The 18,637-nt window shown below is 33.6% G+C and overlaps 1 protein-coding gene across 6 annotated transcripts in view; it reads left to right on the top strand.

The window, feature by feature from the left end:
- Window positions 1–18,637, top strand: part of CCSER1 (coiled-coil serine rich protein 1) — a 1,379,910-nt gene that overhangs the window by 533,097 nt on the left and 828,176 nt on the right. For all 6 annotated transcript variants that reach the window (XM_082727420.1, XM_082727421.1, XM_082727423.1 and 3 more), the window contains exon 7: window positions 15,245–15,322. In XM_082727420.1, the coding sequence (XP_082583546.1) occupies window positions 15,245–15,322 (78 nt within the window). The remainder of the gene's footprint in view (window positions 1–15,244; window positions 15,323–18,637) is intronic.

The following is an 18,637-nucleotide window of genomic DNA, read 5'->3' as shown; positions in this document are numbered from 1 at the left end:
TTGCTGTTCCCTTTGCTAAATTAGGAAAATTCTCTACTACACCAGTATACCTTCTGTCCCTCTGTCTTTTTTCTTCTTCTGGAATCCCAATTATTCTAATACTCTTTTGTTTTATGGCATCACTTTCTCTCGAATTCTGCCCTCTTGGTCCAGTAGTTGTTTATCTCTCTTTTGCTCAGCTTTTTTATTCTCCATCCTTTTGGTATTCTTTTTCACTAATTCTCTCTTCTGTCTCATTTATCCTAGCAGTAAGAGCCTCCATTTTTCATTGCACCTCATTAATAGATTTTTAAATTTCAACTTGGTTAGATTTTAGTTCTTTTATTTCTCCAGAAAGGGATTTTATTTCTCCAGAAAGAGATTCTCTAATATTTTCCATGGCTTTTTCGAGCCCAGCTAGCACCTCAGTAACCATCATAATGAACTCTAGTTCTGACATATTACCAAGTCCATATTGATTAAGTCCCTAGCCATCGATACTGCCTCTTGTTCTTTTATTTTGTGGTGAGTTTTTCCACCTTGTCATTTTATCCAGATAAGAATATATGAACAAGAGAATAAAATACTAAAAATACTAAAAGGGTGGCAAAGACCCCAGGAAAATATATGCTAAGCAAATTAGAAGAGTCTCTAAACTGGGGGAAAGGTAAGGGGGGAAAATATGAAAATTTTTAAAAGTATATATATATATTTTATATATATTATATATTATGTAGATGTATATTATAATGATGAATAGAACAGAGACACTGACTTGATTTTGGGTGTATTCTGGTCTCTTAGAAGAAAATACCTCCCAAAATTTTGAGGAAAAAAGTATATATATACAAAAATAAGGGTAAACGTGATGGAGGAATGAAATATGACTGTAAAGATGAATATTTTTTAAAATTTCTAAAAATGGAATTGATAATTTGGTTGGAAAAAAAGCAGAATATGTTCAGGCTGGACACTAGAACAAAGCCATATTCTAGATTTAAGGCATATTTTGATATATTAGACGAAATTGTATACCAAAATTTTAAGGAAAAAAAAAACTTATCTGTGTACAAAAAATAAGTTTAAATACGAGGAAGGAATAATATATGACTATAACAATGAAAATTTTAAAAGATTATTTTTTAAAAAGGTATTGTTAAGATAAAATAGTTAAAAAAACATTATATGAGCAAAGAGGAAAAGTTAAAAAGATATAATAAGAAAAAGTAAAATTCAAAAATATTTAACTTTGCAAGACAAAGGATCATGGGGAAAAAAGCCAGGAATTCTATACATTGTTTTTCCCCTAGTTCTGGAGTTCTGCAGTTCTTGTTGAGCTGTGAACCTTGTCTTGGCTGGATGTTCTTGCTGATCTTCTGGGGGAGGGGCCTATTGAAGTGATTCACAAATGTCTTTGCCCAGGGTGGCATTGTACCCGCCTTTGCCAGGGGCCAGGCTAAGTAATCTCAGGTTCAGTCTTGGTAGCTTTTGTTCCCTGAACACTTTCTGTAGAGCTTTGGGGGATGGGAATGAAAATGGCAGCCTCCCAGTATCTGTTTTGGAGGAGCCGAGATCTTGGGGGCTCCACTCCTTAGTGTGTGCCCTCAGAGAAAAGCAGTCATTCCCTCCCCTCTCCCCAGTTTCTGGCTGCAGTCCGTGCTCACCCAGCCTGTGATGGAGCATTTCTATCTCTGGCATACAGCCCCGTTTGGAATCTCCAAACCCAGATTCCTGCTGCATAGTCCTGTGCCACTCCTGCTGGATAAGGAAGGAGGGGGGATCTCCAGATGTACCACTTGTGGGGTCCCTGCTCAAAGAGCAGTGGTTTAACTGCAACTTGGATCACAGTTTAATGTTACCCTGAGCTGAGAGTTCACTCCTTGGCTCCATCTCTGTAGCCGTCTTCCCCACTCTGATACCCGGCAGCTCTGCCACACTCAGACACCTTAATCTTTCTGTCACCTAGCGGGAGTGGGCTGGGTGACAGAAAGATTAGGGCTACACCTCCACTTAGCATCTGGAGTGATGTCCCTCAGTGAAGCAGACTTCTAAAAGTTCTGATTTTTTGCTCTGCTGCTCCACCACTTGCTGGGAGCCGGCTCCTCCCCCTGTGGTCTATCTTCCTGTTGCTTTGGATTCACTTCTCTGCAGGTCCTTCTTTCCTGAAAGTGGTTGATTTTCTCTTCCTAGAATTGCTGCTCTTCTTCTCTTTGATCTCCTCTTGAGTTTGTAGGTGTTTAGAATGGTTTGATAACTATCTAGCTGAATTCCTGGGACCTAATTGTATTTAAGTCTCCTATTCCTCTGCCATACTCCTCTGCCATCTTGTTTCCTCCTCCCCAGAAAGAAAATATTTGATGTGAAAGAATCCTGAGGATATAATTTGGATTCAGAGTTTAGGAGAATGTGCACTAATTTCAATCAATTATATTGCACAGAAAAAAACTAGGAAAAGTACATAGATGCTTTATCAGTGATTATCTTTGGGTGATTGGATTATCTATCTTTTTTTTTTTTTAAAGATATTTATTTATTTATTTGACAGACAAAGATCACAAGTAGGCAGAGAAGCAGGCAGGGATCATGACCTGAGCCAAAGGCAGAGGCTTTAACCCACTGAGCCACCCAGGTGCCCCTGGATTATCTATCTTATCATACTGTCTTTCTGTTGGTCTAATCTATCTGTCTAGTTATTCCTTTTTCTAGCTTATATTTTTAACACTTGCTTGTCTGCCTTAATGAACTTAAAATAATTGGAGTCAGGTAGGGACCTTTTATATTAAACATACATCACAAATTTTTTTTGTTTGTTTGTGGTAGGTTCTCAATACTATTTTGACATGATGCTGATAGGATGAGATCACAATTTGAAATTGGCAGCAGCTGAACATAACAAGAATGTTCAAGAAAATAAACGGAGAGAGGGATAATAGAGACTCAAGTCATAGACCAAAGCATAAGGAGAGCCAGCAATAATTGGTTGGCATCTAGCCTCATGGATTAGGAATCAGGAACAAAACTTCTCTCCCTATGAAAAATAGTGGGTTAAAGTAGGAATTCAGTCTCACATTATCTGTACAATAACTTGGGAAAATGCTATGGGAACTTTAAATTTCAAATACCATGCACTCCCAGAATTTAGATATGAGTAGAAACTGCGATTTTCTAAAATTGAAACAAACCAAAAGCAAAGTAAAATTATAAAGCTTAATTATTGTTGAGGTAACCTATACCACCATCAACAATAGTAAGCTGGTTTAAAAATATACTGCTAATAAGATTAGCTATTTCTCTCCTCAGTATTGTTGCTGTATGTCTGGCATAAAGTAATTGTATTTTCCATATTTGATTCTTAATTTCTTCTAATGAATGAGATAACAACATTTTTTAGGTGGTGAATCTCTAGCACTGTTCATAGAAGAAAAAAAGTGGTTGGATTCTAAATGATTTGTATTTCTTCATGCATTTACCATAGCTTAACAAACCCATTCTTTAAGAACATACAAGTACTATTTTTTCTAATTTATGCTAAACAGTCTTCTGTTTTTCCTGAGTGATTCTTTTCAATGAAATATAAGAACTCAAATAGGTTGCCACTTTTGTTTTTATACCAAGCTTAGTTTTTATTATTAATTAACATCTTGGCCAATATCTGCTAAGGTATAGTCTCTTATTCGCCTAGTTATTCTGAATCATCCCCATGAAACCTACTCATCCCTGCATGAGTTAGTATAATTTAATTTTTGGACCTTCCAAACTAAGAAATAGTTCCTGATTTCCCACGTTTGATTCACTTTTTTGCTATATCCTAGTAATTTGGTTTGGGGGTTTCATTATAACTTTGATTTAGTGACAAAACAATAAAATAATGGTTATAGTAATTGGAATTGATCGCAAGATCAGAATGCAGCTAAGAGCAAAGCAAACTGAACATAGCCAGGCATCTGTTAGGGTATTGTTTCTGTTCACTGTCCCGGATTATTGATACTATGTAGAAGAACATTTTTGAAAGCCATGATTTTTAAAATCTCTGTGATTTTAAGAAGGTGAACTTATAATCAGAGCTTTCACTTATTTTGGAGATCTATACTAAAAACACTTTGAAGCAGAGAATATACATCATGAGACAGTGGAAAAATACTTGGGAGGTTCAGGTGGATATAGAAACTGATAGCATCTCCATACAAGTCAATTTGGTAATACCATTAAAAATTACAGTGCACTGGGTGTGGTGAAAAATAATGAATACTGTTATGCTGAAAATAAAAAATAAATTAAAAAAAAATTACAGTTGAGTGTATCTTTTAAATTTGTAATTCCACATCTGAAAAATTATTTTATAGATAATATACATATGCTACAAGAGTGGGAATGTAACAGAATTTAACTATACTATCATAGGCCCATAAATTGGAATAATATACAGCTATGTGAAAGAATGAGAGTACTTATTATATACAAATATCTGGTAATTTGAGAAAGGCAAGTTGAAGAACAGTACGTAAAACATGTTATTCATGTTATTCTGTAAAATATGTTATTTATATAAAAGAAAAAAAATGAATGACTGGCTATCTCTGTGTGTTTGTGTGTATGTGTGTGTGTTTGCAGTTGACCCTTGAGCAAGGGACAAGTGACAGGCCCACTTGTATGTAGATTTTTTACTGAACAGTACTGTAAATGTATTTTTCTTTCTTATGATTCTTTAATAAAATACTTTCTTTAGCTTACATTATTTAAAGAATAAAATATATAATGTATGTAATACACAAAATATGTGTTAACTATTCCATAAGGCTTCTAGTCAATAATAGTCTATTAGTAATCAAGGGTTGACAGTGTCAAAGTTATGTGCAGATTTATGTGCAGATTTTTACTGCACAGAGGTCAGCACCCTAACCCCTGTGTTGTTTATGGATCAAGTGTAATGTATATATGCTTATGTGTGTTTCTATGATCTATATGTCATCTACCTCTCTATCTATCCATCCATCCATCACATCTATATATATATAACATCTGTAGAAGGTTATGCAATAAATTGGTAAAACTAGGGGCCTCTGGATGGTTGGGGATTGGGAGTAGAATAAAACCTTTTTCTTGGAAAAAGATGTTGCCCCATTTGAAATTTGGACTACGTAAATGCATCATCAAGTTAAAGTAAATTTTATACACACACACACACACACACTGAATTTTGAAAATAAGTAAACACATTTTTATACATAGGCATTTTTTGAATAAATCTTACAAAGCTCCAAATTTAAAAATACATACTCTGAGTCACCCCAGATATAGAAAAAAAAATTATTTTGCTATCACATAAATATTGCTATTAACTTCCCAGTCTAGAATAGAGTAGTATCCTAATTCTCAACACCACTTGTACCAGCTGGTTCCAAATTTTAGATTCTATAGCATGTAACTTCCAAACCACAGTACTTAAAGATGCTTAGGTGTTTGACACACAGTTTTGTGGAAAATTATTTAGGCACATAGAGCTGGATTATCAGTATATTGGCTGTGTACTTATGGCTCCATTGCTTTTTCTCCCTTTATTGGATACAGGCTCTCTGCCTGTATTTCCTAGAAATACACCATCCACTAGGTGGCCTCTGGCAATCAGATAGAAACACATTCTGTGACCTTAGCAACATTAGCTGAATGAGAGAATTTCTTTCTAAAAATTCCAACACAATTCCCATATCTGAGTTTCATTTAAATGAATTGGCTCATGCGCCTAGCTTTTTTGTATAGAACAGTTTGCCTAGGCCTTGGTTTTATGCTCACCCCTATTTCAAGAATATTAAATCAGCAGTACTCAAAATAAATGGATTGAAAGATTTGGAGAAATCACTCCCCAAAGCAAAATTAAAATGTTGTTAACACAGTAAAATGGAATGCTGGGAAGGCAAAAACATCACATATCACCTACTCTTAAGAAGATATTACAAAAGAGTGGAAAAAATATTGCATTTTCATTTGGAGAAAATAAGACCAATAAAAGACTTACATTGATAAGGTTGGTGAGCTTGGCCAAAGTACAAAGAGCTAGTCCTGATTTGGACATTGAATTTAGTTGCTCTCATTTTGAAAGCTTACTGCAAAAAAAAAAAAAAAAAAAAAATTCAAATAAGGGATATATAATCACTTAAAGAATGAAGTGAGTGGAATCAGCTTCCCCATGGCTGACTTGGTTCCTCAGAGAGGTGCCCTGAACATCAGTGGTCAGCACCCTGAACTGGAGGAGCTTAGAGCTGTCATCTCATTGCCATTTGTAGAATATACTTGATGACACAGATTAGCTCTCCAGAATATGCCCACTAATATATGAAGTCTTTCTGTGCCACAGTTAGATACTCTGCATTCCCTTTCTTACTAAGTCCTGGAGACAACCACATCTTAGCAGTGAGAGGAGTCATGGCAAAGATGAAAATCTATGGTCAGGGAAGCCTAATGTTTCCTTAATACTTATTGGATGGCTGAACAAATAAATGACTGAATCTTCACAGAAAGATGGCACATCTGAAAAAGGAAAGTATTTTCAAGAAAAGTAGCCTATTTGTTTATTTATTTATTACAGAAATCTAAAGTATCCTATTACTTTATCAGCAATAACATTATTGATTATTAAAATAACATAAAACTATAACATGGGGTACATTTTATAAATAATAATTTTAGAAATACAAGAATGAATGTTCAAATTAACACATTTAGGTAAACATTTAATTTTATTAGTCCTACAGAATTACCTTATACAACTTACCCAAATGGTTTAAAAAATATTTCACTTATACTCAAACGTGTTTGTGTACTCAACATTTTGAGCCCAATTGATCATGTTTCACTTCAAGAAATTCTTATAAATAAACTCTAATCCCATAGGACAGATCCATTAATTATTCCTTCAGGGGAGGTATAATTAATGGATCTGTTCTATAGAATTATGGCATTCAGTAAATGTGAATAATGCAAACTCACTCTACCAAGAATCTTAAGAGTACCCAAACAAATAGATCATTTCATATGGCTGAAACTTTCCTTCCACATACCTGTAGGGAACATGAAAGTATGCAAAACAATTTAGCATCAGTTTTTCAGTGAATTCTTCATAGAAGATTAAAGATTCTTTAGTGGAGCTGTTACGCATCCCTGTAAAATAGTCTGTCAAAATTCATTCTTACAAAACTTTAAAAAGCCCTAATGAAAGCTTAGAAGCTGTGAGTACAGTGACAGTCATGTATTATAATCCTGAAAAGCCTAGTTATATTGCAAATGAAGAATATTTTTAAATAAACCTTTTATTTTAAAAGTTTCATTTGCGTAGGAAATTTGCAGAGGTGATACAGAGAGCTCCATACACTCATACACCCATACACTCGCCATTCAGTTTTTCCAACTGTTACCATCTTAACCTCAGCAGAGTACATTTGTCACAACTGAGAACCAGTATAGGTACATTACTATTAACTAAACTTAACAGTGTATTAAAATGTTACCAGTTTTTTCTAATACCTTTTTGCTACTCCACTATTTTATCCAGGATACCACATTACATTTAGTCATCATGTCTCTCTAATGACTTGATCGGTAATAGTTCTCAGACTTGCCTTGTCCTTGATGACTTGACTTTGACTGGTTAGATTTTCTGCAGAATGGCCCTGTATTTGGGTTTGTCTGATATTTTTCTCATAATTAGACTGAGATGGGAGAAAGACCACAAAAGTGAAATATCCCTCATGATATTTTGTCATGCTGTCTAGATGGTGTTTACCTTGATCATGTGGTTGAAGTAATATTTGCTGAGTTTCTCCACTGTAATGGAGAAACTTTCCCCTTTTCATACTCTGCTCTTTGGAATTAACTGACTAAACACAGCCTGGGGGTTGGTTGTGGGGTGGGGTGTAAATTCCACATCTTGAAGAATGGGAGTATCTGCATAAATTATTGAAATTCTCCTGTGAGAGAGATTTGACTTTTCTCTCCAATGACTTATTTCTTCCACTCCTTATTTATATATGAATTCATGATTTTTTAAATTTCATTTTAATCTTTGAATTATAACTCCAATACAATGTTATTTATTTTGCTGCTCAAATTGTTCCAGCTCTGGCATTTGGGCACTCTTCACATTGGCTTCTTTATCTTCTTTGGCGTACTCCATCCTTATATCTTTTGAGCATTTTCTCACTTTCTGGAACAGCAAGATGGTCTAGAATCACTTAGTACATTCTTTGCCCCATCCCTGGAATCAACGATTTCTCCAAGGAGCCATGGTTCCTTTATTAGAAGAAAGGAGTATCTAGGCATTGGGCATTAAGAAATAATATTTTATTTGATAAAATTAGCACATTCCTTTCCAAAATCAGAAGAAAAATACAATATGGCTTATATAATAAATATATAATATATAATAAAAAATATTATCAATACTTGTTAAAAATGATCCATTTCATGGTAACTCCTCGGGTACCTGGCTGGTTCAGTTGGTAGAGCTATGACTCTTCAGCATGAGTTTGAACCCCATGTTGGGTATACAGATTACTTAAAAAAAAATAAAATAAAATGCATTCTTAATAAAAGTAACTCCCTAATTTATGAATTAATGAAGACTTTCAAAACTGAATTTTAATTTTTATATCATATAAATGGCTGACTTGACAATTTTGTACCCATTTATAGTATCAAGTATCGATTGTGAATCAGTCAAGAGTTCATTTCTTCATGTCAAAAGAAAGAATAGAGTACTATGTATGTCAAGGTTATTACAATGCATGCATGTTTCATTTTCTGAACAATAAAAATAGTAGAAGCTTAGAGAAGATGTGTCATTCAAAATATCAAAATTCTTTTCTGGTTTAGCAAATATCAATGACATCCCCTACCCTTTAATTTCTCTATTTCTGTAGTGACAGTATCCTGAGTGTCAAATCCCTCAACTGTACACTTTGGTCATTAACAGTTGAGCAGTGTTGGTTGAGAGTGATTAGATTTTTTTAGCCAGACTTTTAAAGCACTGTTTATAATAACAGATAATATACCATTCCTCTAAATTGTGTTCTGAAATTTAACCTGGGAGAACATGATTATTATTATAACAAAATGTTTCTTTCATTATTTATTTGGGAAAGAACACCTGCTGTGATTTGCAACTCCTATTGTTCACTTTCTTCATTCTTTTTTTTTTTTAATAGAAATGCTGTTTTAATATAGTTATATTTTATATACTTATTTTTGTACATTTATTTTTTCATCGAGAATGACTTGTAGTAATTCAGCAATGAGTGTTGATAGTCAAAGTAGTTACTAGATATAGTAGTCAGAATTGCCACCAGATACTTGAGTCTGAAGATTTCATCGAGGTCGCTTATTTGCTATTTCCAGCCTTTTAATAAGTCATCCTTGATAATTCATTTATATATTTTTAAGAGTCATCTCCTAGGAGCCAAAGAAAGTTCTATTTAGCCTCCTGCCACTATTTTCTTCTTGTATGGGACTCTTAATGTGCCATAGTGGCATAGTATTTGCAGAACTTATTTATGTACTTAAATCATTTTTTTTATTCCACTGAGAAATTTGAACAAGAGGGTAATATTCATCATCTTATCTCATAGAATTTTATTTAAAATAACTATTTTTGTTTCTGCTTGTGCCCTCTTCTTTTCCTCAAAGATGAGTCAACAGAAAAGATGATAGACGCATTGCTTTTCTTGCCATTTCTATTTTCCTTCCCATCTAAAACTTCATTTTCTCTCCCTCTTCCATTTATCTGCCCAGGAAGTTCCATAATCACCATCTGATGAGAGTCTCTTTTATTAATTTAAAATTTTCAGTATTATAGCAAAGACTTCATGCCCTCCTTTGACAAACCCACAAGCAGATAATACCTTCACATCTTTGTTTATTATAATTAAAGTATGTTAAGTCACTGGTAACTGTCAGATTCCTATCAAATAAGTGAGACTGGCAAAGTGTCTGAGGTAACTTGCTAAAATACAAATTAATCTTTGTGAAAATTTTATGCTTGATTGGGCATACATTATTTAATGTATGTCTTATACCAAAAAAATTGCAAAAGCATTTTCAAAGAATAGAAACCTAACTATGCTGTTTTTTTTGGCCATGATGTATGAGTTGAAAGGTTGGTAGCAAAAAACATAAGTAAAAAATCTTTGTGAACTTGAGGTAGGACACGAGTTCTTAGGTCAATCATCAAAAGTATAAACCATAAATAATAATAATAACAACAACAATGTGGAAAGCTTTGATTCTTTTGAAAACAGTATTAAGGAAACACACTACAAACTGGGTGAAATATTGATAATATACATATATGACAAAGGATTTATATCCAAATAACCCAATCAGAAAGAAAAATAGGCAAAATATTTTAACAGACACTTTACAAAACAAGCTATACTAATGGTCAACAGGCACATGAAAGAGGCTCAACATCATTAATTTTCTATGGAAATTGAAGTTAAAAGCACAGTGAGCTACCATTACAGATCCCTGGAATAGCTAAAATTAAAGCAAAGAAAAAAAAGATAATGCCAATTTTGCTGAGATACAATACAAATACAAATTGAAGTACAAAATGTATTACAACCCCTTTGTCATTTTGTCAGTTTGTTATGAAGTTGGCATAAAAATGGATGCAAACTTACCAAGGGCCTAGGTAATTTCACTGAGATATTAATCTAAGAAAAATGAAAACAGGGGTGCCTGGGTGGCTCAGTCAGTTTAGCATCTAGCTCTTGATTTTGGTTAAGTCATGGTCTCCAGGTCCTGGGATCAAGCGTGGGGCTCCATGCTCAGTGGGAAATCTGTTTGAGGATACTTTCTCTTCCTCTGCCCCTCGCCCTGCTCATGTGCTCGCTCTCTCTCTCTCTCTCTCAGATAAATAAATCTAAAAGAAAGAAAGAAAGAAAGAAAGAAAGAAAGAGAAAGAAAGAAAGAAAGAAAGAAAGAAAGAAAGAAAGAAAGAAAAAGAAAGAAAGAAAGAAAGAAAACATGTGTCCACAAAAACATATACACAGGGACACCTGGGTAGCTCAGTGGGTTAAAGCCTCTGCCTTCGGCTTAGGTCATGATCCCGGAGTCCTGGGATCAAGCCCTGCTGAGCAGAGAGCCTGCTTCTCCCTCTCTCTCTGCCTGCTGCTTTGTCTACTTGTGGTCTCTGTCTGTCAAATAAATAAATAAAATCTTAAAAAAAATACACACACACACACACACACACACACACACACGTTTAGCATGGGTTTCTTCGCAATAGCCCCAGACTGGGTTAGATTACAAATTGTGATTAGATAAACAAGTTGAGTTTGCCTTTAAATACTGCACTACATTTAAAAGGATGGATCCTGAAAAACACAACAACATGACATGATGAATTTCAAAATAATTTTGCTGGATAAGTGAAGCTGGGTACAAAAGAGTTCATATAGTACATTTACATTTATGTAATGTAATGAAGTTCTAGGGAGAGCATAACTAACCTATCGTGATACGGTATATCATTGTTGCCTGGGACCAGGAAGTGGTGGCATTTGAATGCAAAGGAGCATGAGGGAACATTTTGAGGCGATGAAACTGTCCTATACCTTGATTTTGTTGGTAGTTACACATGTATACATTTGTTAAATTCACCTAACCACATACTTCAAAAGTCACATTTTAGCACAGTATATTATACTTCAGTAGAGCTGATTTAAAGAGGATCCGTTGGAGGTGAGGCATGAGGTAGTTTGTAAATTTAGGGGAATTATGTAATGGAAACAGCAACAACAAACGAATAGTTTCTTCAGACAGATAAGTGGAATGGATTCTGGAGAACAATGTGCATGAGAAGAGGGTGACAGTCACTAGAATATCTCTGACAGGTACAAAGGTAAAAAGGTAAGTACTTGTGGGGGACCTGGGTGGCTCAATGGGTTGAGCCTCTGCTTTTGGCTCGGGTCATGATCCCAGGGTCCTGGGATTGAGCCTCGCATCCAGCTCTCTGCTCAGCGGGGAGCCTGCTTCCCCCTCTCTCTCGGCCTGTCTCTCTGTCTGCTTGTGATCTTGGTCCCAAATGAATGGATAAAATCTTAAAAAAAAAAATTAAGTACTTGTCTGGATTTTATTATTAAACTTATAGATCATGCTTAACATTAAGCCCAGTTTGGAGAAAAATAACAGTGAACTAGCATGTATGCAATAGAAATAGAAGGGGGAAAGTCTACCAATTTGGGTGAAAAAACAGTTTTAACTATAGAGAAAATGTTGTTCATATTATTTAATCACCCTAGTGTCGGAAAAAAGCAGGTATCTATTAAACTTAGAACCAGAAAATCAGGTTTTTCGGACACCTGTTGTAATCAAGATAGTCTTAACCTGTCAGGAACATCTTATCCAGTCTCTATTGGGTCAGAAAGTTGAAGTATGTTACATAAGAATTAAGGAGGTTCCTGTCATTGAGATGATTTGCTTATTTTGCAGAATAATTCTGTGTCCCAAAAACAGCCACTTTTACATTACTGAGAACTGGCTGTTTCCAAAATACCTGAAATATATCAAAAACAGATGAAGCTATAATTCTAACAAATATTTTTTGAGGAAAATTGTAAAAGAACATATACCCTGTTAGCTTTTAAAAACTTCAAATGTAACTTATGAAGTACAGACAGATAAGTGGAATGGATTACCCTTTGTTAATTTGTATTTAGATATGCAACTGCATTGGAATTGCAATCATTAAATGAAAGGGTAAGCTAATTAAAGTATGAAGTATGGATAAGATATATATCTGAAGGGTTTACTATAGTGTCAGATATCTAAAAGTGTTAGCAAATTGAAATGGCACCTAAATTACAGATCACTGAAATGCAAATGGAAAAACAATAAGCTAAAAATGAAGATACAGTTTTTCTATTTTTGCTTTGTATTTTTCAACTTGATAATTAAGTGCAGTGTATCAGATGTCACATAAGATTGATTTGTTTTTTAAAAACATTTTTCTCGAGATACCCTAAGAGCAATAGAATTAAAGTGTCATACTATAAGATGGATTTGAAAGTTAAAGCTGGAACACAGTTTTCTCTAAGAATGACATTCAAAGACTCAAGGTTAGATGATGCAAATTTTGGAGTCTGCTTTCTAACAGTGCTTAGGAATGACACATTTATTTCTGGGAAGTTGTGGGAGACCTCAACCCTAAAAGAAGTTAACCATGAAACTTGATTTTGGTTCATGTTCTTATGGAAGTTCAAAAATCTTCATCTGTGAGAATATGATACAACGTTTTAAATTTTCACAACTGGATGTCATCTCTGTCTTCTGAACATATGATTGTTAAGGGCCTGATACTTTAAGAGGCTATGCAGAGTACCAGTTCTTAAGGAAAATACCAGATAATTCAACTACATATGAATTGTATTCTATTACTTGACTAATTTCTCATGAGAAATCCAATAAGAAAAAGAGGTCAGGAGTCTTGTTTTTCAAGTCTGGAAAAGAAGTTTTGCTCATTTTTTAAAATTTTAGAATCCTGTGGTAAGTTCATTTCTAAGAAGACCTTTGTTTTTCTATTATATCATATAATCAGATAGTGAAAGGCAGCAGTTCAGAGTATTTCCTGGTTTTGATCAAATAATGGACAAGAAGTTCTGAATAAATTAAGAAATTAAGTCAGGAGCTCATTCAACTCTAGTGTATGTATTTTTCTGCTTCCTTCAGTAGAATTATTGTTCAGTTTTTACCTAACTTCCTCCTTTAGACAATTTAAGTCAATGTGCAGTCTTAGATCAGTTTCTGAAGTAAGTGCAATAAAATTAAATAAATAATAAATAATATTAAAATAAAATAATGAAATAAAGATTATACTGATTGTAAACTATGTTTATAGTCCTTATGTGTGGTTGCTGAAATAGTCAGAAATAATCCCACTTTAAGGATATTTAAAATGTGTCCAATTTATGGTATACCTAAATCAAATGAATTGAAAATAACCTCATGAATGGAAAGAGACTCTAAGAATTTTAACAGTTGTAGCATCTGTTCTTTGAATGTGTTCTTTTTTGGTACTTAAATCAGCCAAACTTGTCTACCTATTCCCTTAGCACAATCAAAATTAATCCATTCTTTTGCTTTAATTTTCACCGCAAAATTTTCTGTATTTGAGTGCATGCACAGTTGGTAACTAAGCTGGAATATGTTGCTGTTCATTCTTATCAGTGTTTTATTTGCTTATCTACTTAAAAGAAAGAATTATTCTGACAGAGTGAATTAAGGATATAGTAACATAATTTTTGTTGCTACCTACTATCAATATTTTATTCTTGCTTTTAGAAAAAATAATGGTAAGCTTCTAACCCATACTTCTTTTTTTTTTAGGGTAATCTCTTTTTTAAGAAGTTTTAATTTATTACATTTTTATAGGACTAGAAGAACTGCATTAGAAACATTCCAATAACTGTGTAAATCCTTTGTTCTTACACTTTTGTTTTGTTTTGTTTAGCAGAATGTAAGAAAGTTTATATAGTGTTAGGCGCTATGGATATGGGAATTTAAAATTCTAATGTTTCTTCATTTTCCAATTACATATTGATGACAAACATAGTTTTAATAATGAATGAAAACTGGATACAGTTACTTAAATTTTCACTAAATAAAAGTGAATAACTTTTCAATATATGTTTTAAAATCAGCCTGAAAGAGAAATTAAACCATTGGAAATCATCACAGATACAGTATAACTTTCAAAAGAAAAGGGGAGGGTGCCTGGGTGGCTCAGTGGTTAAAGCTTCTGCCTTAGGCTCAGGTTGTGATCCCAGGGTCCTGGGATTGAGCCCCACATTAGGCTTTCTGCTCAGCAGGGAGCCTGCTTCCTCCTCTCTCTCTGCCTGCCTCTCTGCCTACTTGTCATCTCTGTCAAATAAATAAATAAAATCCTTAAAGGTGTGGGGGGGCAAAAGCCTAAAGGACGCAAATAAAATTTTAAATACTGTCCTGGCACAAAGATGATCATGGTATTTAATAAAATGCATTTAAAATGTACATTAATAAGTGATAATTAAGCAAATTTTTTAGATAACCATTTCTAAATAAGGAATGATTCAGAATATAATATAATGTGAATTTTTTATACCCATATTTCATTTATTATTTATTTATTTATTACAAAGAAGGATTTGATTCTAAACTAGGAATAATAAAAATATCTACAAGAATATATCTCTTTACCAGAATATATCTGTTTAATTCAGTTATGTTTTCCTTGCAGAGTGCAGATATGAGCCCAGCAAGTAGCACCACTTCACTTCCTGTTAGTCCTCTTACTGAAGAGCCATTGCCTTTCAAGGTAAAAAAAATAAACAAAAAATAATTACTTGTGATACTTTTAGGATACTTACTTTACTATAGTAAAATATTGCATGATATAGATGGTAAGGTGAACTACTTTAATATGTAAGGATCTAATTTTAAATGGTATAATCTTTGTTGTTTTGTTGTCATTCTGGTTGGTAAATGAAAGCACAGTTTGAAATAGAAGTTTATACTTTATAGACTACATGATTTGCCTTGTATGCAGGAAACAGTGATTTCTTTGCAATAGTTTGATGTCACATGAATTAGAGGTTTTGAATCGCTTATTTATCTTAATTTCAGTAATAAATTCAAGATCCATTATTTAGCCCTCATTGAGTAGTTACCTTTCCATTAGTTGGTTAAATTTTCATTGATGACTCTAGCTTGTAATTAATTATGAGATCTTTATAAAACAGTGATTAAAATCAAAAATTGAAATATGGAATCATTCCTCCAAACACATTATATCTTAAAAATATTTAAGGAAATAAGGAAATAAGTAATTGAGTGTGGTTTGTAGATTTCTTCAGCTTGGGAGACTATATGTATTACAAGTAAGAAGTCATTTTCTTGTTTTGCTGTTTAAGGTTAGATGTATCTTTTTAAACCAGAGCTTGAGGTCAGCTTTTTTATATTTGTACCAGGGATGTTTGAGTTTCATTGAAATTGTTGTAAATAAAGGCAATCCTCGAGATCAAGGGGGAAGAAAAAACTTGGAAAGTTGAGATGACACACTTAACTTACATGCAGTGGTTTCAGTTTAATTTGGTTTAAAGACTGTAGGTATGCATTTTGGGATTCATTATGGTTTTCATGTTTTTGGATTTTATTATAAAATTATTTTTTACTGTGTTTTTTTTTTCTTTTTCATATGAAGAGCATAACCTACTTAACTTCATATTACTTAAACCAAGCACAGTGGCTGGTATTGATTTCCAAGTACTCAGTATTTGCTGTATTGTTAGAAAGTTATGAATTACATTGTGTATCTTTAGTTTTCTAATTAAAGATGCTTTGTTGCTTAATGGTAGACAAGGGGGAATTGGGTGGCTCAGTCAGATAATCAGCTGACTCTTGATTTCAGCTCAGGTCATGATCTCAGGGTCATGAGACTGTGCCCCAAATCTAGCTCCATGCTCAGCTGGGAGTCTTCTGGAGATGCTCTTTCCCTCTTCCTCAACCTCTCCCCCTGTCACATTCTCTCTCTCTCTCTAAATAAATCTTGAAAAATAGACAATAATAATTGTTAAAAGGTTATTTTATATCAGAGAATTGTTAAATACTGAGTAGTATTCTGATTACATTATTTATTGAGAAGTCTATTCTGCAACAAGAAGAAGATACTAACATTTCAAAATTTAGTGTTACTCAGTGTTTCCATCTTATGGTATATGGGACAAAATCTATGAAAAATCTTATCTTTAACAAGATTTTAATTGAATTCTCAAAGCATTATTAGAAACCATTTTCTCTTTTTAATATATTGATAATGACTATAGTCCTTGAAAATTAATGTATTTTTTAATGGAAGTAAACTAAAAGGTCAGATATGTTCCAAAAGTGCTGACACAAAGCTAATACAAATATAATCGTTGTAGTTCGATCAATATTGTTCCCATGTTAATGTATGTAAGTGGTTTTATAAGCAGTTAAATCTTCTAAGCAGTTATAATATATAATTAGCATTGGTAGCCAGCATAGTTATAATCTCTTAATTTACTTCTTTTGTGAAAGGAATATTACTTATACTTTTTTATATTGTTTTATCATATATAATAACATCCTACTACTATTTAATAGTGTCAAAAATTTGTTTGAAATTATGAAGTAAAGCTCTTGTATTTGTAAATGAAGAGCTTTTTTTTTAAACAAGAACTACAGGTCCTTATTCACCACTGTTCTCATCATTCTGTATTGTAGGCATGTCTGGCCATGAAGGCATTTGAGTGTATCCCTTCATAGGGAAAGATGTTTGATGCACAGTTCTCTACATTATACTACCATAAACTCACAGACTTTCCAGTCACACTTCTGGTGCTGAGAAATTCCTAGGATTCCAAGTTTGTAATTGGGCAGACAGTTGTTAATGGACATATATTTGGAAACAAAAGGCAACTGTATAATCTCTACTTTTTTAATAAAGCATTCAGGGTGACATACACAAGTGGTTTGTTCCCTACCACAATATAATTACAGAAGGGCAAGGTATAATTAATTTTGCATGGGTGGGAAGAATATTTTATCAAATAACTATAATAAAATCATAAAATTTCAAGATCAGTTATCTGTGAGTTTGAGTAGGCCACTTAACTGTTAATTACATTGTTTATGCTTCTTTTTATAGAATAACACAAAACCAAGTTGATAATGTTAACTTTGATGTGTCCATTGCAATCCATTCTGCCTTTTTTTTTCTCTGCAATTCTTGATTTCTGTCAACCTAAATTACTTCCAGTCTAACCTCCCCTCTCTCCCTATGTTAGACTCAGTCAGATACATATTCTACACCCAATGCCTTGGAGGTCACCAAATATTCCTGTTCTTTAATAAGATGATACTTTTAATTTATTTGTATACACACTGTTATTAGCAGCCTCAGTCCATTCCTGGAACTAACAGTCTTGAAGCTAAAACTAACTTACTGTTCTTGAACCCTCCAAAATAGTACACTTTATTATGGACCATGTTCTTTTTGTCACCTGTATTTATGCCCTACTTTAAAATTTATTTGCACTTCACTGAAGCATGATCTCTAGGTTTTAGTCCCTTTTTCTCCAAGAATCATCTTTTCATTGATTCGGTATGTTAATAAATGGCATTATTCAACCTTGCCCCTTTATCCTTATCATGCGATAAAGTCAGTGGATGGAAGTGAATTCAGCTCTGTTTTTCTTTACACTCTGTTTCAAGAGTACACAAAGGCATTAAAGAACAAATACCTTCCATTCACCAATTTTCAAAATCTAATGTTAAATAAACGTAGTTTTCTAATTGCTCTTCCTGGCCCATTGACAGCTGCTTTTCTGTGATACTTAGGTTTGTGGAGTGTCTAATGAAATTGGGCATCTAGTGCCTACAATTCACAATGGAGCCACTCTGTTAGAGACCCAGCTACCTTCCCCAGGCGCTGACCGAGAGTGGTTCTGGGATATTTTTAGAGTCTTCTCTCCTTGTGAAATCCAAAGTTCTTAAGACTCCTTTTTCTCATCTCCAGAAATCACCATTTAGTCTAGACTCAAGAAGTTCCCTTTTTTTTTTTTTTTTCCAATTTCCCTTGGAGATTATTCCTCTCTCCTTTAATCAACCA

Source organism: Mustela nivalis (genome assembly GCF_964662115.1).
Source record: "Mustela nivalis genome assembly, chromosome: 4".
In the NCBI taxonomy this organism is placed as follows: domain Eukaryota; kingdom Metazoa; phylum Chordata; class Mammalia; order Carnivora; family Mustelidae; genus Mustela; species Mustela nivalis.
This window is presented reverse-complemented; position numbering and strand designations above follow the sequence as displayed.